Source organism: Puma concolor, chromosome C1, assembly GCF_028749965.1.
Source record: "Puma concolor isolate L17-30 chromosome C1, mPumCon1.1.hap2, whole genome shotgun sequence".
In the NCBI taxonomy this organism is placed as follows: Eukaryota; Metazoa; Chordata; class Mammalia; order Carnivora; family Felidae; genus Puma; species Puma concolor.
In genome coordinates, this window is record NC_141674.1 from 1,202,918 (window position 1) to 1,227,061 (window position 24,144).

The following is a 24,144-nucleotide window of genomic DNA, read 5'->3' on the forward strand; positions in this document are numbered from 1 at the left end:
GGGCAGATTCGATTTAGGGTGGCCCCAGCAGCCACCCAATGGAAGTGGCTCTGGGGTCCGGCTCTCAAAGGTCCTGAGGGTGGGAGGGTGTCACTTAAGGACCCCAGCCCCCCCCGGAGTCTGAGGCCGGAGTGCCTGCTGTGTGGTGGGGCCCATACCATGGTCTGGCCACTGCAGGTGTGCACGTGAGCCCGTGGGAAAGCCGCCCCTCACAGACATAACAGCAGGGCTGGGCCCCGAGTAACAGACTCAGAGGCCCTCAGCCTAGAGGCCAGAGGACACGCTCATGAGGACAGGGCTTCACTGTGTCGTTCGGGACAGCTCGGAAACGCGTGCGGACACCATGAAGGCACCATCGGACCTCGTGGCCTCTTGGCCCGGTTCTGGGTGCTGGTCTTCCAGAATAGTGAGCGCTCTGGTCTTTGGGCCTCGGGGGCACGCACGCCACCCCCAACCGCCCCCTCGGGGCAGAGTCCACTTCCCCCCAAGCGTGGCCTCTTGACTCGCTCTGTGAGCAGCGTGACCTCGGAGGGCCTGCACCTTCTCGCCCCCCAGGAGCCCCGAGGCTTTTAGGCCAGGAGGGCCCGGGAGCTACGTCACTGCGGCTGGAGGGGAGACCCCACGTGAGTGCGGAAGCTTTCCCAGCAGGGCCGGGCCAGATCGCTGACGCCTGGGGTTGTGGGCAAACAATTAAGTCGCGGTTGTCTTGAGCCACTGGATTTAAACCACAGTGGTGGTTAACCGACGCACGACCCTTGTCACAGCCACAGCGCACGGGGTCCCCGGGCCATGGCCCCCACACGGAACTGGGGGAAAGGCTCCCAGGCCCGGGTGCATGTCAGGCTCCCTGGGTAAGCTCAGATGCCTGAGCCCACACGGGCCCCCTGAGTCAGATCTTGGTGAGGGGTGCTGGTGTCCAGGGCTCCCCACACAGCACCCTGCCACACTCAGTAAGTTCTGGTGGCCGTCAGACCTTCTCTCATGCCGTGGGAGAGCTCCCCTTCGTAACATCCACCAGCTTTGTACTTCATGATGCCACGTCCTTGAGGTTCTCCCAAAACAAACTGTCCCGAATAGGTGTTCCCTGGTGCAGAGGAGGAGGGGCACAGGCATCCGGGGTTAGAGCTGTTGCCTGTGTCCTTGGTGGGTCAACAGTCAGACCCTCCTGTCCCCAATCAATGGCGGCAGGCGCCATTTATTTACCTTGGCTGACGGGACGAGGTATGATCGGGTAGGTCTGGCCCTGCCATCCTGGTTACCGTAGGGGTGTCGGTTCCCTCCCCTCCTGGCCTGTGGGAGCAGACCTGTCCTAGGACGACCCTCTGTGGCATCCGTGAGCCCAAGGGAAAGGCCTCTCTGGGTCAGTCTGTGGAGTGAACCTTCCCTCCCAGAGAAGCGGCCACCAGGCTTGCCTGCGAGGGTCTGGGCTCCTGGAGCCGTGGCTGCCCCTGCTCCAGGGGACGCTCTGCTGACTCAGGACACCTAATGGAAACCAGGAGCCCACATTTCACAGTCGGAGGGGCCTTCTGCAGCCGGAAGCCAGGTACAACTTAGAGCAGATGGCTTATGAGGGAGGAGTTAGCATGCCCGCACCTGTCCCCACCGCTAACCTGATGAGGCCCAGATCCGGCAGCCTTCCCCCGTGATCTCCCCGTCCGTGAACTCGCCTTCGTAATAGCCCCCATCTTTAAACAGCAGCTTCCCCCGACCTGGGGAAAGATCAGGATGTGAAGTCAGACCGAAGTCGGAGTGACTGCTGGCACACGTGTGTGGCCGGGCTCGTTTCCCAGAGGGAAGAGCGAGGCCTCGAGGCTCTCAGGTCTCTGTCTTTGGCTCCGTCTCTGGTCCCACACCTGCTCTCTGCAAACTCACCCACCTACACGCTTCTCAACAGAAATGTTTCTGAAACATTACGAACACCCGCTATCTCAGCCAGGATGACTGCAGAGCCATCAAAGTGCAGAGGAGATCCCACTCCGGCCTCTTCAGTGGGGACGCTACGGTCGCCTGGCCTCCGTCAGCCCTGGGGACGAAGGGGAGTCTGCGACACAGGGCAGCACTTGAGAAAACATTTAAATAAGGGGAACTGGGGTGTCTGGCTAGCTCAGTCAGAGAAGCGTGTAACTTTTTTAAAAAACCTTTTAACGTTTTATTTAACTTATTTATAGCAGAAAAAAAATCTGATGTTTTATGAGATACGTATTAGCGTTCTTCCATAACAAATTATTGCAAACGGAGTGCTAAGACAACAGAAACTTATTATCTCACAGTTCTGTAGGCACAGGCCAGAATTACAAAATCAAGGTGTAGATAGGGTTGGCTCCTTCTACAGCCTCTGAGGGAAAATCCATTCCATACTTCTCCCCTAGCATTTTGCCAGCAATCCTTGACCTTTCTTGGCTTACTGATGCACCCCTCCAGTTTATATTTCTGTCTTATGTTGCCTTGTCCTCTGTGTGATCTCCTCTTTTCTTCTCTTATGAGGAAACTCATCTTTGGATTTAGGATTCAACTTAGTCCAGGATGATCTCATCTTGAAATTATTCACAATCATACCTGTAATGGTTTTTTCTTTTTTTTCCTTCAATATATGAAATTTATTGTCAAATTGGTTTCCATACAACACCCAGTGCTCATCCCAAAAGGTGCCCTCCTCAATACCCATCACCCACCTTCCCCTCCCTCCCACCCCCCATCAACCCTCAGTTTGTTCTCAGTTTTGAAGAGGCTCTTATGCTTTGGCTCTCTCCCACTCTAACTTCTTTTTTTTTTTTTTCCTTCCCCGTCCCCATGGGTTTCTGTTAAGTTTCTCAGGATCCACATAAGAGTGAAAACATATGGTATCTGTCTTTCTCTGTATGGCTTATTTCACTTAGCATAACACTCTCCAGTTCCATCCATGTTGCTACAAAAGGCAATATTTCTTTCTTTCTCATTGCCACGCAGTACTCCATTGTGTATATAAACCACAATTTCTTTATCCATTCATCAGTTGATGGACATTTAGGCTCTTTCCATCATTTGGCTCTTGTTGAGAGTTCTGCTATAAACGTTGGGGTACAAGTGCCCCTATGCATCAGTAGTCCTGTATCCCTTGGACGTTTTATTTTTTGAGAGACCGAGAGAGACAGAGCACGAGCAGGGGAGGAGCAGAGAGAGGGAGACACAGAATCCCAAGCAGGCTCCAGGCTCTGAGCTGTCAGCACAGAGCCCGACGCGGGGCTCAAACCCATGAATGGGAGATCATAACCTGAACCGAAGTCAGATGCTCAACAGACTGAGCCACCCAGGTGCCCTGTGTGTAACTCTTGATCTCAGGGTTGTGAGTTTGAGACCCACATTGGGGTAGAAGTTACTTAAATAAATTAAAAAAAAAAAAAACTTAAAAAAAAATAAAAGGGGGAACCATGAGGTCTTAGACACAAGCCTCCCTGCCCGGCCTCGAGGAAGAGAAGCAAAGATTTCAGACAAAAGCAAAAAATGTCTTGTGTGACAATTACACAAGTCAAAAAGTTAAAAATATAGAAAACGCTAACAGCCAGTAGACACAAAAAGAACTCATATAAAAAAATTCCAAAAGACCAGTTCTCCAGGAGAAAAACGGACAGAGGATATGAGAAGGCAGAATCCCCAGACAGACATGCCCGTGAACATAAATGCTTAAATGCGGGAAAGTCTGGGCCCACCTCTGGAGAGGACTCCCCCGCCTCTTACTCGGCACTTTCTCTTCTCTAGTGCTGAGGTGTTTTTGTTTGTTTTCAAAACTAGGTAATTTTCTTGATCATCAAAAGTAAACCATGAAGGCAATTTTCACTTTGGCCAAGACAGATGAAAACCCTGGGGAGGATTTTACACTTGTGGCTTCCCCTGCCCAGGGTGCCCCAGAGCCTGCCAGCGAGCGTTGGCGGAGGGGTCTCTCAGGGCCCTGCAGGGACTTTCCTCGGCTCTCATGACAGGGAGCGTGGGGCCCAGCGCTGCTGCTGCTCCTGCAGCCACCTGCCCGCCCAGACACCCCAGGAAATGGGCTGTCGGTGCAAGGTGGCAAGCGTGGGAGTGGGCCACAGATATTTCTTACCATGTTTCTTTCCTCCTTTCCATTCTCCTTCATATCGAAAGAAAGAATTCGGGTACACGTAGACACCATAACCTGATTGTTGGGAAGAAAATGGAGGTGTGAGCACGTGGTGACACAGGTGACCCCGCTGACAATCAACAGACACTAGAGAGGGGTGGTCTCTGGGCCCTGAGGGGAGTGTGCAGGATGCGTGCACAGGGTCCTTGAGAGGCTGCGGCCTGGGGAGGGTCTGGGAGACAGCTGCTGGGGGAAGGTGAGATACAGGGTTGAGGGGAAGGGGCCAGCCCCGCCATTCCTCTGCACGAACGCACCAGGGTCCTCTGGTCCCCTCGGGACAAAGCCCACATTTACACCTGAGGGGTCCTGCCAGCAGCTGCAACCCTCCAGTTCCCCACCAGCCCCGTTTCCACCGCGCAACCTGGACTCCTGCACCTGCCGTAAAGAGGCCCAGGCTCCACCTGAACTACCTGAAGATGGCTCTTCTCATCTACGAGCAGCTCCCGCCAGCCTCGGAACCGCGCGTCCAGGGCCAGGCCCGGACCCTCCCGGCTCCGCTGCGGGCCCGCGACCCCTCCCACTCGCGGGGGTGCCCCCCTCCCAGGCTCGGGACACCGGGGCTTCCCCGGGGTTGTCGGCTGGGACCTTGGCGTCTCCCTCCCGCCGCGCACGGAGGCCCGGTCCCGGCCTACAGCCATTACCGTCCCGCGGCGGCCTCGGTGGGTCCCGGCGAGGCAGGCTGGAGCTCGGGCTGCCGTGGCCGGCAGCTGCCATCTTGCCGCTTGGGGTTTCCTTAGCAACCAGCAAAGCTCTCTTCCATTGGCTCGTGGGCCAGCCTCTGGGCGATAGCAATCTCTGGACTGGAGTTGTGCAGGCCCGGAGCCCCCCCTCCCCCAGGACGCAAATACGCATGCGCAGCACAGCGCGTTTCCGCCGCTGACGTCCCTTCCGCCGAGGGGACCGCCCGCCAACGGCCTTGGCGCCCGCGCCGGAAGCGGAAATGGTTGGAGGCTCTCGGCTCCGCCCCGGCGGCCATCTTGGAGGCTCCGGAGGCGGTGCCGCACAGGACAGAGCGGAAGTGCTCGGCTGTCCCTTCCCGGACCGTGCGAAGCGCCGGCGCGGCCGCCTGCCCGCGTCCTCCTTCCCGCGGCCCTCGGAGACCGCGCTCGACCGCAGGGAGCGGCGAGGTGCCGACGGGCGGCGGGAGTCCGGGCGGGCTGGGCCAGGCACGGGGCGGGCGCCGTGCGGGCGCGGCGGCGTGCTAGGCCGGGCGGGGGCTGGGGCCCGGCTCCGGGGGCGCGCAGTGACCGCCTCCCGCCCCCGCCCGCGGGCGCGGCCTGGGCGGGGTGGGCTGCCCACCCCCGGCTCGAGCGGGGACGTCCGCCCTTCCTCCTCGGGTCCTCGCTCGACACTGGGGCTTGTCTGTAGGGGGTGGGTAGGAAAGCGTCGGAAAGAAGAGTTAGGTTGCCCAAGGTGATATCTGGAAATATTGCAAATTACGGCCGCAAAAGTCGAAGTTCTCCAAGCCGACTTTGCACCCGGCGGTGCTCCCGCGCCGGGGATCGCGCAGCCCACAGCCGCCCTCGCCGGTGAACGTTCTTCGGGGCGCTCCCTCGAGTCCCGAGAGGAGAGCGGCCTGTGAGCCCTGGAAGTTTTCCCGAGGCTCGCTCCTCTCAGCGGGGTTGGGCTGTCAGTTCGTGGGCCTGCGGGATCGAATCCCCCGTGGGTGAACAGAGCCCTCGGCGGTTGAGACCCAGATCCTGCTGAGCGCGGGAGGTGACCCCGGCCAGGTGCACTGTGGTCAGGGCCAGGTGCGGACGTCCAAGATGGGCACGCCCAGGGGCGGGAGGAGCGCTGGCCGGGGAATGCGGTTTTGCTGAGAATGAGTAGGTGACGTCTGGAAGGGCATTTCAGCGGAGGGAACGGCCCCAGAGGTTGCAGGTGAAACTCTCACGTCTCAGACCTAGGAGGAATAAGGGAGGAGGGCGAAGTGTGTCGTCGTCCCCCCCACCCCCCCGCCCCCCGTGCCTGGCAGGATGCAATCCTGTAAGGGCCATGCTTGCTGTTTGAGGAGTGCGGCTCTGGGGCAGGGAAGGGCCCTAGAACTGGGTACAGAGACAGTTGTGTGCAGTTTCAGGCAGGACCCTCTTTGGAAGGGTTTTGTTAAAGTGCTTTTTGCTTTGTTTTCCTTCTGACTGAGCACGAAACAGTTCAATCCAACAGGTAATTTACTAAGTGCTACAGAACTGGCCCTTTTAGGTGACAGGGCCCAGCAGTGGTCCAGACAAGGTTCCCCCTGAAGAAGCTTGCGTTCTAATAAGAAAACGAGAAGTGAGGAAAATCAGAAAATGGTTGTCACGGAGAATAAAAACCAGGTGATATGAGTGACTAGAGATTGTTGACCGGAGGGCCTCTCTGAAGAGGTGGCCTTCAGCCTGAGCAGGGGAAGAGGCTCACAGACAGAGGAGCTGGGTTAGGGTGGCCCTATCCCAGAGACAGGGCTGGCACGTCTGAGGAAGGCTCCCTCTGCCAGGCCCTGGGGGCCCACGCAGCTGACTGGTTACTCCCGGCGAGAAGCCTTGGAGTCAGGGGCCAAGGTGCTATCGCCCCCTTTCACACATCGGAATGAGGTGTTGCTCAGGTCCTACCGCCAGAAGGTGACAGAACTGCTAAGAGTTCACTTCCTTAATGTTACTGTGGCGGTGACTTTCATCGAGACACAGGGAGTCCCGTGATGCTGTCTGTGTTGCTGGCCAGACGGTCAGAAGTTCGCTAACGTGTGTTGGAAGGGGTTCTGCACATCCCTCTTGCAGGCAGGAGCGCGTCCTCTCTAACGCGGCTCTTCTGCCACAGTTCAGGTGGACGTTTTGATGGTGGACACTTTGGTCGTAGAAACGTGGAAGAAGGGAGCACTCACGAGGATCCATAGGACAGGAATGTTACTGATGTAGCTTTCTGCTGGCCTGGCTTTGGCCTACGCCGGGAGGCCAGCCGTGGGGGATTCTCTCTCAGAATGTACAAACGCACCCCCTGAAGAGGCGGGCCTGGGGCTACCTTTCTGCTGGGTTCAGTTGTGCGACTGCACTTTCTGTGTCTCCCGTGAGGGCACAGGGCATTTCTTCCGTGACACTTTTGGCCCTCTACCCGTCCTTACGTCCGCTCCAGGACCTAGTGTTATGGAATCACAGTTAGCTTTAACGCAGACTCGTTTGGGAGGGTGCCGCGCACAGGTTCGGGGGGCAGCGCCGAGCCCTGGCCTGGTGTCTTCATCAGCACCTGGGACCTCTGGTTCGGGCAGCGGCGTGCTCAGATGGAGAAGCCGAGGTCGGGCAGAGCTGCTCCTGACCTTGGGTCAGTGGCTTAAACTATTTGAGACTCGATCCTCCTCAGTGAGATAGGAGCGATAAAGCTGCTTCGGGTGGCTATCTGGGTTCTCATCGGCTAATTCCTCACGGAACCCGTGACGGCACGGCACGTGGAAATAGGCAGGAGGGGGTAGGATCCCTTGTGCTTACAGATGAGGAGCTGGGGTGCAGGCCGTGGGCTCCCTCCCTGGGAATTGTGTGGCATTTCCCTGTTCACGGAGTGGAGGCCCAGGCCGTGCACAGCCGGCTGCCGGTGCCCTGGGGAGCAGCCTGGGTGGAGAGCGGGGCACGCCTGGAGAAGAGGGGATGCCGAGGGGAACCCTGGGAATAGAGCAGAGGAGGGAGGCGTGGGTGCAGCGGCCCCAGGGAAGCTGTGTCCACAGGACTTGACGGTTGGCGAGGGCTGCTCCCGGGGGCCAGCGGGAGGAGTGCGGTCCAGGTGACATGAGCGGGAACAGAAGTCCCCGGTGCTGCTCTGCATGTCACGTGCCGGGCTGGCTCTCCTCCAGGGCCTCTTGGTTGCGTCTGTCCCGTGGACAGCTCGTGGTAAAGACACCCAGAAGAAAGACACAGTCAAGACAGGAAATGTGCTTGGTAGTATCGATGGAAGTGGGATAAAGTGATGAAATCCTCGAGTGCTCTTTTTTTTTTTTTTTTTAACGTTTTATTTTTGAGACAGAGAGAGACAGAGCATGAATGGGGGAGGGTCAGAGAGAGAGGGAGACACAGGATCTGAAACAGGCTCCAGGCTGGGAGCTGTCAGCACAGAGCCTGACGCGGGGCTCGAACTCACGGACGGTGAGATCATGACCTGAGCCGAAGTCGGACACCCAACCGACTGAGCCACCCAGGTGCCCCTCGAGTGCTCTTTTAATATGAAGTCTTTTGTGTGTTTCTCAGGTACAGGATGTCTGAAGGTGACAGCGTGGGAGATTCTGTCCATGGGAAACCTTCTGTGGTGTACAGATTCTTCACAAGACTCGGGCAGGTTGGTTTCTCTGTAGTTGGAGCGGGCAGTTGAATGGGCCGGATGGGATTCCTGCCGACCGGGAGCGTGCTGGCCGCTGGCGCGCCCAGGAAGAGGGCGGCGGACCTGTCCCCAGCCTCCCTTCGCGCCTTCCCCGTGCTGCCAGCGTGCTCGTGTCTTCTGTGCTTCCGTGAAGGGCCACGCAGAGGTTTAGGCCTGGGGGCCACATATGCTCTCTCACCTGTTTTCTTTGCTTTTCCCCGACAGCTTTTACAAATACGAAAACACTTCTTAGCTCCTGGGTGGTGTGGCTGTGCCCTTACCGTCCTGTCTCCTGGCCGCCCACCTCCCCGTCCACTTGGCCGGGGGGGCTCTCAGACCCCCTCACCCAGCTCTGTACTTGATTTTCAGGCTGTAGCCGTGGGCTGAGGCCTGCTGCGGTCAGCGGTGCCTGGAGAGAGAGAGAGAGAGAGAGAGACACACACACACACACACACACACACACACACACTGGGTTCAGAGGTCTGATTCGGTGAACAATTGCACGTACTGATGTTTTGACTCAGAATGAAAAGCATATGTGTTTTTAAAATTAAAAAGCACTTGGGAAACTTCATAATTACTGAAGCCGGGTGACGGGTCCTTCCTTTTACTTTTATGAACGATTGACATTTTTCATAGAAAATTAAAAGCTTACAGGTTAAAATTAATTTGAGAGTGAAAATTAGACAGTGCACATACGTCTGCTAATTACACGTGCTTGCACACATGCATGTATGGGTGGAACCAAGGAATCCTTCCGGAAACTTCACCGCTTGGTGCCCACTGTCTGTGAGCTCCACCCCGCCAGGGGTCAGGCTGTGGCTGACTGGGCTGAGGCAAGGTCCGCCCGGGGCTGCTGGGCAGGGCTGAGGCCAGCTCGGGGCAGGGGGAGGTGGGGGCTCTGGGACCCGTGTAAGGCATACACGCTCCCAGTGCCCTTGGGGTGAGGTCAGGTGTCTCAAAACGACTGCTCAGGCTGATGCCGTAGGACCGTCTGCTAAGAGAGAGCGTTCTGTCGTGTTCTCGCTTAAGGGGTGGGCCTGTTTCGGGAGTGATGGCAGGTTGGGGTGAATCGTAGTCACTGCTTTGTGCTGGTAACTTAAGAGCCGGCAGCCAACGCTCACAGGAAGCATTGCTGCCTTGCAGCAGGCATCGCGGGGTCTGTGCGGCGCCTGTGAACTCTTATCTTTCTAGATCTACCAGTCCTGGCTAGACAAGTCCACGCCTTACACGGCCGTGCGATGGGTGGTGACGCTGGGCCTGAGCTTCGTGTACATGATTCGAGTCTACCTGCTGCAGGTGGGTGTGGCTGGCTGCACGCTGCCCAGACGTGGTCTCGGGGTGGGGTGTCGGCTCTCCTTCTGTCTCCGGAGGAGGAGGTTTCATGGCGAAGGACGGGGTCTCCAATAAGTCATTTTTCAGGTAAGGACTAAACGTAAGAAAAATTGCAGTGACTGTGTTTTAAAATTGGATCGTCCGCAGTTCACCCTAAGTTTGTCATACCCTGTGGCTAGAGTTCCCAGGACAATCTTGACATCCTCCTGGGGCCTGTGAAACTCCAGCGGTCCTGGTCTGCACCGTGGACCCTCTGACCCCGCCTTGGGACTCCTGGCACAAGAGACCCCGGGGTGACAGAAGAACCTTCTGGATCAGCCACCTCATGCCCTGAGCATCCTGAGGGCTTAGCTGTTTCTCTCAAGTTCCCTTTCAGGAGGCCGAGGAGAGAGAGTGGGTTGTTGAGTCTGAGACCTGGTGACTGGAAGTGGGTTTGAAGGACCTTTCTTCAGCTCGGGTGATGTCCCCAGACGTCCCCTTTGCCGTGTATGTGTTCTCCAGTGCCCACCTGTTCCTGGGTGCGAATTCTCTGTAGGCCCCGGGTGCGGGGTATCTGATGTCCCGTTACATCTGGAGGAAGGAAGGTTGAAGGCCTCGTCCACAGTCTTTTCTCCTCTGTAGCTGGAAAGGCGTTTCCTCCTTTAAAGCAAATGCCTCCGTTCCGGATGTTTCCAGGACGTAGGAGGACATGGGCCCACCGGTCAACACGCTTGTGTCCTGGGCTCTACGACGTGTCCACTGCTGTGGGAAATTGTCACTTGAACTGAGTGTAGCCTCTTTGTTCCCGGGTACTGTTGCCCGTGCATGTTTCCTGTATGCGAGCCTGACGCTGGCTCCGCGTGGGGCCGTGGGCGCCATGGGAGCCGTTCTGTGGTTCCCCGTAGCAGGACTGCACAGCTGCTCTGAGGCTGATGTCAGATTTACTGCGGTTGTTTCTAGGTTTGTCGTTTGAATGGGAACTTGGTTCATTCTGTAACGGACAGAACGACCCGGAGACCTTGATTTCGGGGTGCTGGCGGGACGGGGGCTCACCTCACGCAGGCTCACCGTACTGTCTTCTAAACCCGAGTTCGCACCTGCTGTGGCGTGGCTCTCAGGAAGGCACGCCGGCAGGAGACCGTCGGCTTTCCACGTCTAGTCAGTGGTTTCCGGGCTTGAAAAATAGGAAGGCGGAGGAGTTTTTGCTTGTGTGCAAGTCGTTTAGGCTTTTAGAGTCGGTAGCACCGTGGGTCTTGGTGCCGTTGGGTAAACCTGGCACAGGTTTGTGTGCTTCCGTTTGTTTGCACGTCCCGAGGAGGGTTTGGCTCCACAACATTCCCTGAACCTCATTCTCGACTTCCGGATTTTCCGGTTCTGGATTTTTCCGGGCGAAGGTTATTAACACTCGTGACCAGTGTGTGGTGATGGTGGCGTGAGGGACCTACCAGGAGAGCCGATGGCCGGCACGTCCTGAGCGACGGCTCAGATCCTGGACTCTGGTTCAGGTGGCCGTCGGGGCGTGCACGCCGGCGCCATTCGGTGCCCGGTCCGTACCTGCTGGGGGCTGTGGCACAGCTCAGGCGTGCGGCTTCGCGAAAATCCTCCTTTTCGTCTGTGCTCCTGATGGGGAGCTGCTGGCTTCGGGTGTCACGTGCATCCAGCTCGACCCTTGGAGAAGTTCTCCGTTTGGGCCGTGGCTTGTCCACGGTCACGCTCACAAAGTCATTTGAGGTCAACTGCCATGGTGGGCGTCCACTGGGCCTCTTTGTCGCCTGTTGCCACAAAAGCTGCCCCTCCTCTTGTACGTCAGTTGTGAATACTCCGAAGTTCGGTTCACCCGAGGTCAGGAGTTCACGGCATGGTAGGCCGGGATGGGGTCCGGGGGCGGTGTTGGGGCATGCCATTGACCGTGCCTCCTTCTCTTGCAGGGCTGGTACATCGTGACCTACGCCTTGGGGATCTACCACCTCAACCTTTTCATAGCTTTTCTTTCTCCGAAAGTGGATCCTTCCTTGATGGAAGACTCAGGTAGAGTAGAGATTGTCCGCTTGGCTCTGTTTGTTTTGGAGGGTTGTGATTTTGTGTACTTCACAGTCGCCTCATTTGAAATCTGAACTTCTGAGACCGTCCTCTTGGTGTTTAAAGTGTACGTAGAACCTTGGTGATGACAAATTTGTGTGTAGAATGAGTCCTTAAACCTCTGTAAATGCGTGGGGCAGGTCCTCGTGTCCCTCTGATCTATAGACCAGGGAAGGGAGGCACGCAGGGTTGTGGGACTCGTCCGAGGCCCTGTGGTGGAGCGTGTGGGGCAGGGCTGGCACTCTTGCCTGACAGCCAGCCCGTGTGAGCCCTGTCTACACTCGATGAGTCGGCCCCCTTCCTGGGAAACCAGAAGTCTTCACGGGCAGCTTGCTGTGACCGGCAGAGGCCACCGGGGTCTTGACCGCTGATGGCCCGTCGAGGGCAGCGCTCTCTGATTATCCAGGATGATGGGTTGAAAAGTTCTCGTCTCACGCTGCTCCTGGCCATCCCTGGGCCAGGTTGGGGAGCCAAGCCCACACCTGACTGGCCGGCCGGGCGGGGGGGCACACAGGCAGACTGGGGGGTCGGTCACTCTGCCAGCACGTCCGTCACCACTGTTGTAAAAACTCAGATGCAGCTGCCCGCTCACGTGACCCTCCTTGTGGTGCTTCCTGAGTGCTAGACATTTTCTCCAGAATGTTCACTCCATGACCAGAAGCCTGTGGTTTTTTCCTATGGGCTGTTTAATGAAAACGGTAAAGGAAACAGCACTTCGTTTGCTGTCATTTGGGGGAATTAGGTGATTGAGAGATCTCTGTAGGCCCCAGTTTCCTCGTGTGTAGCTGGGCAGGGAGGGTGGGGCGGCCTGACTGCTTGGGCTCCGCGTGGAGGGCAGCCATCCTGAGCGGGACTCTTGAGCGGACCCAGCTTCATGCGTCTCCTGTGTGAGCTCGGCTGGTGTGTGCCTGACCACTGGCGTGCGCCACGGCATTTATGTGACTATTTAAGATGTGCAGGAGTTTGTCCTAAAAAGAAATTCTAGGGGCACCCTGGTGGCTCGGTCGGTTGAGCGTTCAACTCTCGATATCAGCTCAGGTCATGATCCTAGGGTCGTGGGATCAAGCCCTTCGTCAGGCTCTGTGCTGTTACGGACCCTACTTAAGATTCTCTGTATCTCTATCTCTCCCTCCCCCCCGTCCCTCCCTCCCTCCCACCCCTCTCCTGCTTTTTTTTTTTTTGTGGGGGAGAGAGAGTACGTGTGCACGCGTGCCTGAGTGGGGGAGGGGCAGAAAGAGAGAATCTCAAGCAGGCTACACGCTCAGCACAGAGCCCAACGTGGGGCTCGATCCCATGATTCTGGGATCATCCTGGGATCATGACCTGAGCCGAAAGAGAGTCGGACGCTCTGCTGACTGAACCAGCCAGGGGCCCCACGGTGAGTTGATTTCTCAATCGGTGAAGATTCTGTGTTGTGTTTGGTTAAGCAACATAAATCTGTGCCTCACACGGTGGGCCTGCTCATTCAGAAGCTGTGGGGACAAACTCATAAACGCAGGTGGAGACAGACGGAGGAGACCCATGCTCTATTTCGCTGACATTCTGCCTTTCAGATGACGGCCCCTCGTTACCAACCAAACAGAATGAGGAGTTCCGGCCCTTTATTCGAAGGCTTCCGGAGTTTAAGTTTTGGTGAGTGATTCCTTAGGGTAGTTGAGAAAGGCTTGTCCTCAGTGTGACGAGACCGAGAACAGAGGTTCTGGTTCCAGTGGGCCAGCAGTGGCTTCTTAAAGAGATGAGAGTTTCATTGTGTGCTTTGGGCATTGACTCCTAGTGAGTGCTGTGCTTGGCGGGGCACGGGGCAGGTCACAGAAGCCTCTGTGGGACAGCCCGGTGCCGGGGGCTTCTCCCGGTTGCCAGGTAACACCAGTACTCCTTGAAACGAGCGCAAGAGAAGCTGCTTCGGGATAGAGGGTCCCGGGTACGTTGCAGACGTGGAGCTCAGGAGGGAGGGGTGCCGCCCCACACACGGCAGCAGGGCTGGGCCCCTCCAGGGCAGGTGCGGCCTTGGGGACGTCTGCTGTCCCCAGGAGTGCTGTGCTCGAGACCGGGCTGGGATGGGACCTCCCGGAGGCAGTGATGTCTGTGTGCTGTTGCACAAGGAGGAGTGTGACACGTGGACAGGTGACTCCCACAGCATTAGGAGCAAAAACCCAAAGGGAACAAGCTGCCACACTTTTACTTTGCGTCCCTGATGTGTGTGGGGGACGGGGCGGGCCCTCTGCAGGCGTCCACCCGCTGGATGGGGGCGCGGGGCGTGGGCACTGCCTGGGGAGGGAGCGGATCGTGGGTGGGATGGCCCTGCAGCCCCCCCAGGGAAGTCTGCCTTTGTCCTGCCGCTTAGGGAGAGCCAGGGAGGGGTTTCAGTAGGGCCCTGAGTCGGTGGGCCGGGCCCTGAGCTGGAGGGAGCCGCCGGGATCCCCTCAGCGATGCGCGGCCCCGGGTGGGGCTCATTCCACGCGGCAGACACGAGGCCCCCGAGTTGTCCTCGAGCTTTTGGCACGAGCGGTAGTGTTTCACACCCTTTGTGATTCCGGAAGAAAACGGGACTCTCAAGGGACTGAGGAAGCGCGGTGCATGCCAGGCCACTGCTGCCCCAAGTGGGGATGCTGCCGTGGCCCCAGGTGGCACTGACCTCCTCCCCTGCTTTAAGGCACGCGGCGACCAAGGGCATCCTCGTGGCCATGGCCTGTACCTTCTTTGAGGCTTTCAATGTCCCGGTGTTCTGGCCCATCCTGGTGATGTACTTCATCATGCTTTTCTGTATCACCATGAAGAGGCAGATTAAGGTGAGCACGCGGGTGCTGCGGCGCTGGGAAGTGCTGAGCGGAGAGCCCGCTTGGATCTTCTCTGTACTCGGAGCGTCACGAAGCTTCGTGCAGGTTTGCAACAGGGACAGGGCACAGCCCCTTCTCATCAAGGCGGCCAACTCAAATCTGTCCCACAGTCCAGCCGTTAAGCAGACGGCTCTTTGGGGGCCAGGTGGGAAAGGCCCTCAGTTCTGCTGTGCCGTCCTCACCGGCCCATCGTCCTGGGGGCTCAGAGCCCAGGGCCCACCACAGTAGCCGTGTGTCATGCTGACGTTACCCTCAAACAGATCCCAGGGCGGCTTGTCCGCCACCCCCCTGGGTATCAGCGGGGTCCAGGCACCTCCCATCCCGGGGCCCCGGCCCAGCCCTAGCCCTTCCCGCATGTAAGGGGTTTTAAAACCTTTCCCCCCACTCTTGGGATTTCCAAGGAGCTCAGCCGACTCCGCGGGCCCTGGAGGGTTTTGCTGGGTCGCTGGTGGGGAGGGGACCAGAAGCTTATTGGAATCCTGGTTTCGTTGCCCCGTGCGTAGAGAAGAGCAGGATTCAGATTGGGAGAAAACACTCATCACGAACGAAGCCATTGTAAAATGCATCTGTTTGTCCCCAGCACATGATAAAGTACCGGTACATCCCGTTCACACACGGCAAGAGGACGTACAAGGGGAAGGAAGACGCGGGCAAGACGTTTGCCAGCTAGGCGCTCAGCTGGACCCATCGGAGTCTGAGGACGGTTCTGCGCCATTGTAACAATGCCTTCTTCCTTCACATAAAGTAGTTGATTTCGAGGGAGTCGAATTTTCTTTTTAAAAAGGAGCTTCAATTATTTGTAACTGAAACATCAGGTTCTTGAAGAAACTGACATTTAAACCAAATTGCATTGATTTATTTTTCAGTGACGTTCAAGTGTTCAAATGGATGGAATTCCAGTAAACTGCAGGCTGGGAGGACTGTCGGGTGGGGTGAGGGGTGGGGCGGGTGGTCTCAGTTGTCGTGTGGTCCTGGAACGGACCTGCACGGAAGGAGCCAGGTCTCGCCCCAGCTGCCCCCCGCACCCCTGGACGCCACGGCCACGTCGCCCAGCTGGATGATGATGCTAACCTGACTCCTGCGCTTTGGAAGAACATTCGAAAGGTGATTTTCAAGTAACTCTGGGGTTCTAATGCCAGTTTCCCAATTTCATCTCACGAGAGATGTTTCAAGTTGGTCTCTATCATAATGACTCAAAACTCTGTTCTTAACTACCATGATTGCTTTTGAGGGCCTGGAATTATAAATATATATATTATATTTTAATTGTTTGGAATTATTTTGACACATTTCTTTGATACCTGAAGAGTTGTTTTTGATTAATTTAAAGTTGATCTCATGCAGCGGCCCCTTTATAGAAACAACTGGTAAGAGCAGACCAGTTTGTGGGTTTTAACACATGGCTTCTCACTTTCTACAGGAAAACAGAACTCTGACCCGCATGTCAACTTTTTTGATGTGATAAAAACAAATACTCGTAAACATTTTACTAAGTGACTTTTTAATTCCAACTTTATTAAAGAGAGTGTCCCCTTTCTTGTGGAGTCTTTATCTGGAACACTGCAGCTCACCAGTGTTGAGCAAACCCGGCCGGGAGGTGCACGGCCTTTGCAGGGGTGAGTGGGGTGGCCCCGGGGGTGGGGGTGGGTGTTGAGGTGCAGACACGGGGGCTTCCTCCTGCCCTTCGGGGGGGGGGGCAGGCGCGCAGCTCTGACTGACCAGTGTCCCATCCATCTTAGGGGTTTAGGCACTGAATGTTTATTGTCTGGCTTTTCTTTTGCCAATTCGTGCAGATCTGAAATTGAGCTCCTCTTGCTTTGAAGGGCCCGATTCAGACCTTTTGTGTAGGTCATTCGGTATTTTAATCTTGGTATTTAAATGATGTTATCAATCCATACTTCTGAGGCGACACTGTAGCTCTGGAGATGCTCAAACTCCAGACACTTTATTCTTCATCCTGTTTTCCTAGCAAATGCTCAGGCCGCAGATGTGACGGGAAATTGTTTGCGCTCGGTCAGAGCATAGGTAATGGGCCTCAAACCGTGGAGCCTCTCTCAGGCTTCTCTCCATCCGGAGGTCGGCTTCTGTCTGGCAGGGTCATGGGGCCTGTCTTAGGCGGTGAGCTCTGTCAGCCGAGGAGCCGTGTATTCCCGAACAACTGTGTCCAGTCCATCAGATTCCGGAACTCTCTGCATAGGCCTCTCTCACAAGCCCATGACGCAACAGGGAATGTGACATCCTGACCACAGGTTCTTACCCTTTACGAATCTGATTTTCAGTTCACCCTTAACAGCCTGAACTTTCCTACACTTCTGTGGAGCTGGTCTCCTAAAGAAGCTTGTGGCAAAGTCCCGTCTCTGGCAGAAACTAAATACTTTTAAAGACCTAAAAGTAACCAAAAGGCTAGACAGCGGTGACCTGGTGTGTGCAGCCGGCCTGCCCAAGTCTCGGGGAGACTGAGCTCTGAGAGCGGCTGTGGGTTAGGTGTTAAAAAAGCAGAGACCCTCTCGGGCAGGCTGGCTGTGCACCCGGAACCCCGGGCAGACCTCAGCCGAGGTGCAGACTTCGTTTTCTAAGATGGGAAACAAACGCAGGTGTGTTAAAAGGCACGTGCTGACCTTCTCAGGTGGAGGTACAGCCCCTCGGAGTCTCTCTACTCCCGTGAACGGTGTGCCTGAGCCACCGGCAGCCTGCCTCTGGTGACCAGGGCGAGGATTTGGGTCTTCGGGGCTGGCGGCTCGGTGACTGTTGAGCCGCGTTCTCTGCTCTTGGCCACACTTGCCCCTTCGGGCCAAACCCTGACCACGTGCCTCCTACAGAGCCGCTGTCGGCACGTGAACGGTCTGGGGAAGGGAGGGAGACCAGAAGCGACCCGGCTGTGCCGCGGCGGGCATGTGGTGCGGCCGGTCCCCCAGGGGGGCTCCTGCTTGCCGGGGGCTCGGGGGTCCACAGAACGGGGAGCCCCGGCCTCCTTCCCGCCCGAAGGCCCCGGACCGGCCGTTTTGCCAGCAGGTCCGGCCTCTGCTGCCGGAGCTGCTGGCAGCGTTGCTTATGTGACGTGAAGTGAAACTCGAGAATTTTGTGATTTCTGTGCAAGTTGACCTTGGGAACGGATCAGGATTCTCCCGACGTGAAGAAAGACTCGTGGGCTCCTCTGCCCTTGGTCAGGTTAGCGATAGTGCCGCACGTAGACGAGCTTCTGGGGAGGGAACTTCTCCCTGCAGAGAGGGCACTCCGTCTACAGGGGGAAGGAGAAGGGTCACACGGGCGTGGCCGGCGCAGCCCCGCCACAGGCCCCCAGGGTCCCTACGAGACCGCCACAGGCCCTCCCACAGCAGCCTCCTGCAGTGACCCGTGGGCTGTGCACGCCTCTGTTAACTTCAAATTAAGACGATTAAAAACCCCTACTTTTCTCAGTAGTCACAAACCTGAAGGGAAGGCCTTAACCCTGGGGTAGCGGAGCTGGGGACACTGACCAGGCCAAGGAGACGGTCAGCCTGTCCACACGGTGACTGGGCCTGGCTGCCACAGAGGGCTGTGTCGAAAGGGCAGCAGAATCTGCGGTTCCGGGAATGAACGAGCATGTCCTGTCCAGCTCAGTTCTCGTGGCCCCACCCCCAAGGACAGGTCGGGTTCCCTCCTCCCTGGGAAGGTCAGCTGACCTCCCACTAGGTGTTGCTGCCCGGGGCGGCCCCTTACAGAGGCAGCACCTGTGTCCCTGGGGAATCCCTCGAATGGAAGCAGGGGCCCCAAAGTGGAGGCTATGGCACAATCCAGTGGGACCCACACAGTGCGGACACTTCACAGGTGCTGGTTCTGAGTCTGCTCCACCCAGGCTCTGAGGCCACGGCCACCGTGAGCCCCACGCACAGGCTCTATGAACAGTGCCCCTTGGCCAGTGTGTGGAGGCAGGTGTCCTCAGGTAGGAAAGAGGACGAGGCGTTTAAACTGCACGTCATACCCCTTGTTTATCTGCCTCACCTGTGCCTCCCCCCCGCCCCCCGAGGCCGTGGGGGCCCACGAACCCGAGCCCTCCCTGGAGTCCGCATGGAGGGAAGAGGCTGTAGCATTCCCTGCTCTGGTCACCTGGCCAGGTAGACCCGCCATCCTGCGGTCTCGGAGACTGGCGTAGGCAGCTGTGTGTGCTGGGAGTGCCCACGTGGGTGGTCGCGGCGGACGTGTACCCGGCCGGGGAGGGCCCCCTGTGTGCAGGCAAGCAGGGCTTCCAAGGGGCCCCATCGGCGAGGCCTCTAGGGACAGGACCTCGCGGCCCGGCTGCTGCCCCAGCAACGCCTCCAGCTGCACAACCACAGCCCTGACTCTAGGCACGCACCGTGTCCGGCTCATCTGGGAGCTTTAAAAAGACGCACCCGTCCACCCCCCGTGAGAGAAGGTTTCTGGGACAGGCTTCCTCCCGGATTCCTGGGCGGCCACCTGGGCGGACCCAGGCACCTGCTCGTGGAGCCTGCTTCCAGAATCACAGCTAGGGACCCAAGGCACACCCACCTTGGTGTCACACCACTGGGTGATGCACTCCCAGCAGAACAGGTGGCCGCAGGGCGTGGCTGTTGAGTGTCGGCGCTCCTCCAGGCACAGAGTACACAGGGGGTTTCTGGAAATGGCTTTCTCTTCCACGTGGCTCCTGGGGGTGTGGCAGGGAAAGACCGTAATTTAATCTCCAGGGTCCTTGCAGTGCTTGCCCTGAGCCACGGCAGTGCCCAGCATGGGGATGCTCAGGCCACGGCCCTGCCCCAGGGACTCACGCGAGCCGAGACCCACGCACCTGCGATGAGACAGGCCGCGGTGTAGCTTCCACTCCCGCCGTGCGCGCTGCCTCTGCCGAAAGCCGTAGAGCTGCAGGCCCACGGACAAGGCCAGGTGCAGCAGGGAGATGAACCCCAGCAGCCTGTAGCTTTCACGAGCCCTTGTGTCCTCTGCAGGTGGGGAGCGCACGCGAAGCTGTCAAGGGCCAGAAGGGACAGTCACGTGATCGGTTGGCACAGAGCGCCAAGCAGCATGGGGGCCAGGACGCCCCCTGGCAGTAGAGTGCTCCACCGGATGAGGCCAAACCCCACCCTCCTGGCACAATGTGGCGGGGCGGGGGCGGGGGGGCTCTCGGCTGAATCAGGAGGGCAGGGGTGCCTTGCAGGGGCTGAGTACCGGGCGGGAGACGCTGCTGGACAGCTCAGCGCCTCGCTCCCAGCGGGACCGAGTGCTGAGCAGGGGAGGTGGCTGTAGGGCTCCCAAGTCTGCAGTCACTCTAGCTGCAAGTGAGAATTTGGAGGGTGAAGGGATACATCTGGGGACCCACACTGCAGAGAGACAAGGCATTGGCAGAGAAGCCTGAGAACACCCATGGGGCAGGGAAGCAGCACCCGGGCAGGTACCGCTAACCAGCTCGTGTGTCACATAACGGAGAAGCTCCCACTTTCAGCGAGACACCTGCCCCCGGGTGACGCTGCAGCTAGTGATGGGGGCAACTTGTAGCCACAGCCCTGAAGAGAAAGTTGGCTGCCCTCCACTTCTGGTCCCCCTCCCCTCAGCTGGGAGTCCCCAAGCCAGGCCCCCTGCATCCAGGCAGAGAAGACTCGGCAGCAGTCCCCCAAGGCCCCAGGAGAGCAAAAGGCCTCGGTCCGGGTTGAGCCCGTGTCTCCGGGCCCTTCGCCACGGCAGCTCAGCACACACCCTAGGTAACACCAAGGGCGGCGAGCCGTCAGCCCTTGTGAGTGGGCACGGAGGGCTGAGACTGGAGAGGAGAGAGGCAGGCACCCGGGAGAGTGCTGCCGAGCGAGGCGAGGAAGTGGGCAGTCGGGGCCCTGAGGCGAGACTCTCCCGGTGAATCTTGAAGCAAACGCATCAGGTAAGAAACAGGATGCGAGGTGGAGCTGACCGGAAGGCTTGGATCAGGGAAGATCCCGGAGGCAACAGGTGTCCCTACACGTGCGCCTCCAACGGGGCAGCTGGGAAGGGGCTGGCGCGGACCCAGGAGCCTGGAGCCTCGGGCGGGCTCTCAGAGTAAACAGCGGAGCGGCTCCCAAACGCTACCTCCGGAGGAGAGATGTGCCCTACCCTCAGGGTTCCTGGAGACCGTACTTCCAGGATCTTCTGGCAAAACGTGACGTGATAAGAGCCTCGCTTTTCGGTAGAGGGCCCTGTGGCTGTTCCCCAACAGAAGCCGAGACACAATCGGTCCAGAACGGAGCGAGCACGGACGGCACCTGCCACTTACGTAAGTGACTCCCGTGAGCCTCTTGGCCAGGTGGTAGAAGGCACCGTGGATATAGAACCAGGCAACGTGGAGCCGCTGGAGGCAGGCGAGGCCCTGCCTGAGCACCAACACGGCCCGCAGGAGCACCCTCTTCTGCTGCTCGGTCAGCGCGGCCACGTGCCGCTGCACCCAGAGCCTCGCTCCCGGCCGGCCGCGCCTGTCGGCTGCCGGGCTGCCCTGCGAGGGCCTGGCGCCGGCGGCGTCCGCCTGCAGCTCGTGCTCCAGGTGCGTCGAGGCCCGGTCCAGCAGGTAGGGCAGGACGGTGTGCAGCGCGACCAGCACGCCACGGCGCAACCTCGAGGGCACTCGGCTCTGGGACGGGTCCACCTGGATGATGCCAACATACTCCTCCCCGAGGGTCTGGTAGCCTGCCGGGGTTGGGGGAGGGGGGTGACGCACGTGAGAAGACTGAGGCCGGGCCCTGCCGTCCCTTTCTTTCTCTCTGTACCGGATCTTGCTCTCTATCAGGTCCCCGCCTTTCCTCTGAAGGTGCCGCACTGGGGCCCTGCTGCCCTTGCTCTGTGACAGGGCTCAGCGCTGGGACCCCTGTCCGGCCACGGAACTCAGTCACAAACAGTCCCAACGGGACCTTGGGCAAAGTCCAGGACAAAAGTCCCCAGAAACAAAGGATGAGAGAACGGCACAGATGTGACCTCAGAACTCTGAGAGGCTCCAGCTGGGGCTCGGGGTCTGGCGTCTCCTGCAGGGGAGGGGTCAGGGTCCCCTCCTTCCCTGAGACTGCATCTGGGCCAGGGACACTAGGAAGCACCTCCAGGCGCTTCTCACTCTGCTGGCAGCTCCCCCACCCCTGTCCCTGGGCTTGGTGTGTTGTGGGCCCCTTGGTCTCAAGGTCCCCCCTGGGCTGTTACCTGCAAGCGTGGTGAGGCCGAAGTAGGCCACGTCCGACAGCAGCTCGATCTCTCTCCTGCACCGCAGCCACCTCTTCGCACCTGAGAGGAGGGGCGGCGGGGGCGAGGTGGCAAAGTTCAGGACCAACGCTTCCCGCTCCTCCTGCCGCCAAGGCCCAGCCACCCCTCCGCAGGGCTGAGTCTGTCCTAAGTCACACCCCTTCTTGTCCTGGTCTCCCAGCTGTGTACCCGGCCCCAAGTCTCCTGCCTCGTCTGGGCCGCTGAGTCTCCTGAGAACCTCCCCACCTGCGGCCACCCGGCCCTCTGGGACCCACCTGGGTAACTGTTCTCGAGCCCAGAAGGGCCAGAAGGACAGGCACTGTAGCATGGTGACTAAGAACCCAAGCCGAGCCTGCCGTCCGGCATCAAATCCCAGCCCCTCGCGTTGCTGGTTGTGACCTCAGATAAGCTACCAGAGGTCTGTGGAACCCCAGTTTCCCTCTGCAAAAAGGAATACATCGACAGAGTCCCGCCTGGGAACGACGTTTTGAGAACTAAACCGGTGGTGTTTGTGAAGCACCGAGAACGTGGTTCCACACAAGACGTGCCAAAGTAAACGTGCCCCCCGTTTCTTCCGCTCGCCCCTCTCCCTGCCCAGAACCCCTAGCCGTGAGTCCGCAACCCGAGCCTGGCGTCCGAGCGTCCCCACTACCTTCGCCCCCAGCCCTGGACTCCCGCTGCCCGGAAGCGCGCACCAGTGCCCGGGCCTCACCCCTGGCCCCAAACCCGGGCCTCACCCGCCAAGCTGTGCAGGGCGCCGCCCGCCGCGCTCCGCAGCCCGCCGCGATAGTAGTCGTCCTTTTGCGCCGCGCGAACCACCTCCGGAGGGCCGGCGGCCGCAGGGACCATGATCGCTGCCCGCCGGGTGCTGGTGACCCCCGTGGCCACGCCCACGCGGGCGGCGCCCGATGACGCAAACGTGTGGCGCAGGCCTTTTGCGTCTAACGCAGGTGGAGGGACGCGGGCGGTGCGGGGGGCGGGGCTGACTGCTGCCCAGGCGGGGCGGAGCCGCACGAGCGGCGCCTTGCGGGTCCGGGCACGACGCTCGGTCGGGGTCTATGTGGCGGCGGGCCGGGCCCCGGCTCGAGCATTGTGGGGGCGATGCGGGGGCGGGGCCGTAGGGGACGGGGGCGATGCGGAGGCGGGGCCGCGAGGGGCTGTGAGGAGCGGGGGCTTTGCAGAGGCGGGAAGGGGCCGGAGGCGGGGCCGTGAAGGGCGGGCTCGGGGCCGTGAGGGGTGGTGAGCAAGGCGGGGTGGGCGGGGCCGTGAGGGTTGGGGGCGATGCGGGGGCGGGGCCGTGAGGGGCGGGGGGCGATGCTGAGGCGGGCCGTGAGGGGCTAGGGGGAATGGGCTGTGGGGCTGTGGGGCTGTGAGGGGCGGGGGCGTTGTAGAGGCGGGAAGGGGCCGGAGGCGGGGCCGTGAAGGGCGGGCTTGGGGCCGTGAGGGCTGGCGAGCAATGCGGGGTGGGCGGGGCCGTGAGGGGCGGGGGCGATGCGGGGGCGGGGCCGTGGAGGGTGAGGACGACGTAGAGGCGGACAGGGGCCAGGGGCAGGGCTGTGGAGGGTTGGGGGCGATGCGGGAGCAGGACTGTGGAGGGTGGGGGCGACGCGGTGGCAGGGCTGTGGAGGGTGGGGGCGCTGTAGAAGCGGGCAGGAGCCAGGGGTGGGGGCGATGTGGGGGCGGGGCCGTGGAGGGTGAGGATGAGGTAGAGGCGGGAAGGAGCCAGGGGCGGGGCCGTGAGGGGTAGGGGGCTGGGGAGGCGGGTAGGGGGCTGGGGAGGCGTGCAGGGGCGGGGCCGTGGAGGGTGGGGGCGGGGCTGCGGTGGGTGAACGCCGGCCCCAGCTCCCCGAGGTCCCGGAAGGGATGGGCGTTGGGGTGTGGGAAGGGAGTGGGCGGGGCGGGAGGGACGGACGGAGGTGGGTGCGGGGCGTGGTTTGGGGACCGGGTGCGAGTGCTGGCGTTTTCGGCTCCGGAAGCTAACGTGGCGGCTTCGAGGTGAGCCTTGCTCCTGGATCCACGGTGAGCGTGACGAGACAGGCACCGTTCCACATCCGCAAGTGCCGACCCTTGACCCCTGTCAGCCTCTCTGCTCACAGGGGAGGGGCCCAGGGAGGCCACACGCCGGAGGGGACGGCGCTGGGAGAGCCACAGCTGGACCGAGCTGCGGGAGAGGAGAGGGATGATTGAGGAAGGTTCGAGTGTGCCTGGAGGCTTGGGGCTCTGTGCCCCACCCGCTGCCCGGCAGAGGAGGGCAGGGGGTGCCGCAGACGGACACGGCTGGCGCCTGCGGCT

The 24,144-nt window shown here is 59.6% G+C and overlaps 3 protein-coding genes across 13 annotated transcripts in view; 1 reads left to right on the forward strand and 2 right to left on the reverse strand.

Moving 5' to 3' along the window:
* MORN1 (MORN repeat containing 1) overlaps nucleotides 1–5,132 on the reverse strand; it is a 52,068-nt gene extending 46,936 nt beyond the window's left edge. For 3 of the 10 annotated variants that reach the window (XM_086715436.1, XM_086715438.1, XM_025912276.2), the window contains exons 1-4: nucleotides 4,774–4,974; nucleotides 4,076–4,147; nucleotides 1,611–1,709; nucleotides 974–1,084 (exon numbers count right to left, since the gene is read on the reverse strand). In XM_086715436.1, the coding sequence (XP_086571562.1) occupies nucleotides 974–1,084; nucleotides 1,611–1,709; nucleotides 4,076–4,147; nucleotides 4,774–4,846 (355 nt within the window). In that variant the 5' untranslated portion in view covers nucleotides 4,847–4,974. Of the gene's footprint in view, nucleotides 1–973; nucleotides 1,085–1,610; nucleotides 1,710–4,075; nucleotides 4,148–4,773 lie in introns of all 10 variants that reach the window. The other 7 variants (XM_086715431.1, XM_086715432.1, XM_086715434.1 and 4 more) reach the window with 6 other exon arrangements.
* Nucleotides 5,128–16,212, forward strand: RER1 (retention in endoplasmic reticulum sorting receptor 1). Of its 2 annotated transcripts, XM_086715449.1 has the most exons (7): nucleotides 5,128–5,259; nucleotides 8,338–8,425; nucleotides 9,641–9,745; nucleotides 11,689–11,788; nucleotides 13,393–13,471; nucleotides 14,493–14,628; nucleotides 15,257–16,212. In XM_086715449.1, the coding sequence occupies exons 2-7, from the start codon at nucleotides 8,345–8,347 to the stop codon at nucleotides 15,344–15,346; spliced, it is 591 nt and encodes a 196-aa protein (XP_086571575.1). In that variant the 5' UTR covers nucleotides 5,128–5,259; nucleotides 8,338–8,344; the 3' UTR covers nucleotides 15,347–16,212. The 2 variants fall into 2 exon arrangements, with proteins under 2 accessions (XP_086571575.1, XP_086571576.1); XM_086715450.1 differs by lacking the exon at nucleotides 9,641–9,745.
* On the reverse strand, nucleotides 16,171–22,763 carry PEX10 (peroxisomal biogenesis factor 10). Its single transcript, XM_025912165.2, has 6 exons — nucleotides 22,590–22,763; nucleotides 21,814–21,894; nucleotides 20,906–21,312; nucleotides 19,460–19,635; nucleotides 19,183–19,318; nucleotides 16,171–17,914 (listed from the first exon to the last, which is right to left on the reverse strand). The coding sequence occupies exons 1-6, from the start codon at nucleotides 22,699–22,701 to the stop codon at nucleotides 17,846–17,848; spliced, it is 981 nt and encodes a 326-aa protein (XP_025767950.1). The 5' UTR covers nucleotides 22,702–22,763; the 3' UTR covers nucleotides 16,171–17,845.
* Between the last annotated feature and the right edge of the window lie 1,381 nt (nucleotides 22,764–24,144).

Excerpts from the sequence above, each read along its gene's own strand:
- RER1 (XM_086715449.1), top strand. The coding sequence starts at position 8,345 with ATGTCTGAAGGTGACAGCGTGGGAGATTCTGTCCATGGGAAACCTTCT. Across the intron at positions 9,746-11,688 it reads TTCGAGTCTACCTGCTGCAG|GGCTGGTACATCGTGACCTA; the intron begins GTGGGTGTGGCT and ends CTTCTCTTGCAG. Across the intron at positions 14,629-15,256 it reads CCATGAAGAGGCAGATTAAG|CACATGATAAAGTACCGGTA; the intron begins GTGAGCACGCGG and ends GTTTGTCCCCAG.
- PEX10 (XM_025912165.2), bottom strand. The coding sequence starts at position 22,701 with ATGGTCCCTGCGGCCGCCGGCCCTCCGGAGGTGGTTCGCGCGGCGCAA. Across the intron at positions 19,636-20,905 it reads GGCTCACGGGAGTCACTTAC|CTTCGCGTGCGCTCCCCACC; the intron begins GTAAGTGGCAGG and ends GGCCCTTGACAG. Across the intron at positions 19,319-19,459 it reads CGCGGCCTGTCTCATCGCAG|GAGCCACGTGGAAGAGAAAG; the intron begins GTGCGTGGGTCT and ends CCACACCCCCAG.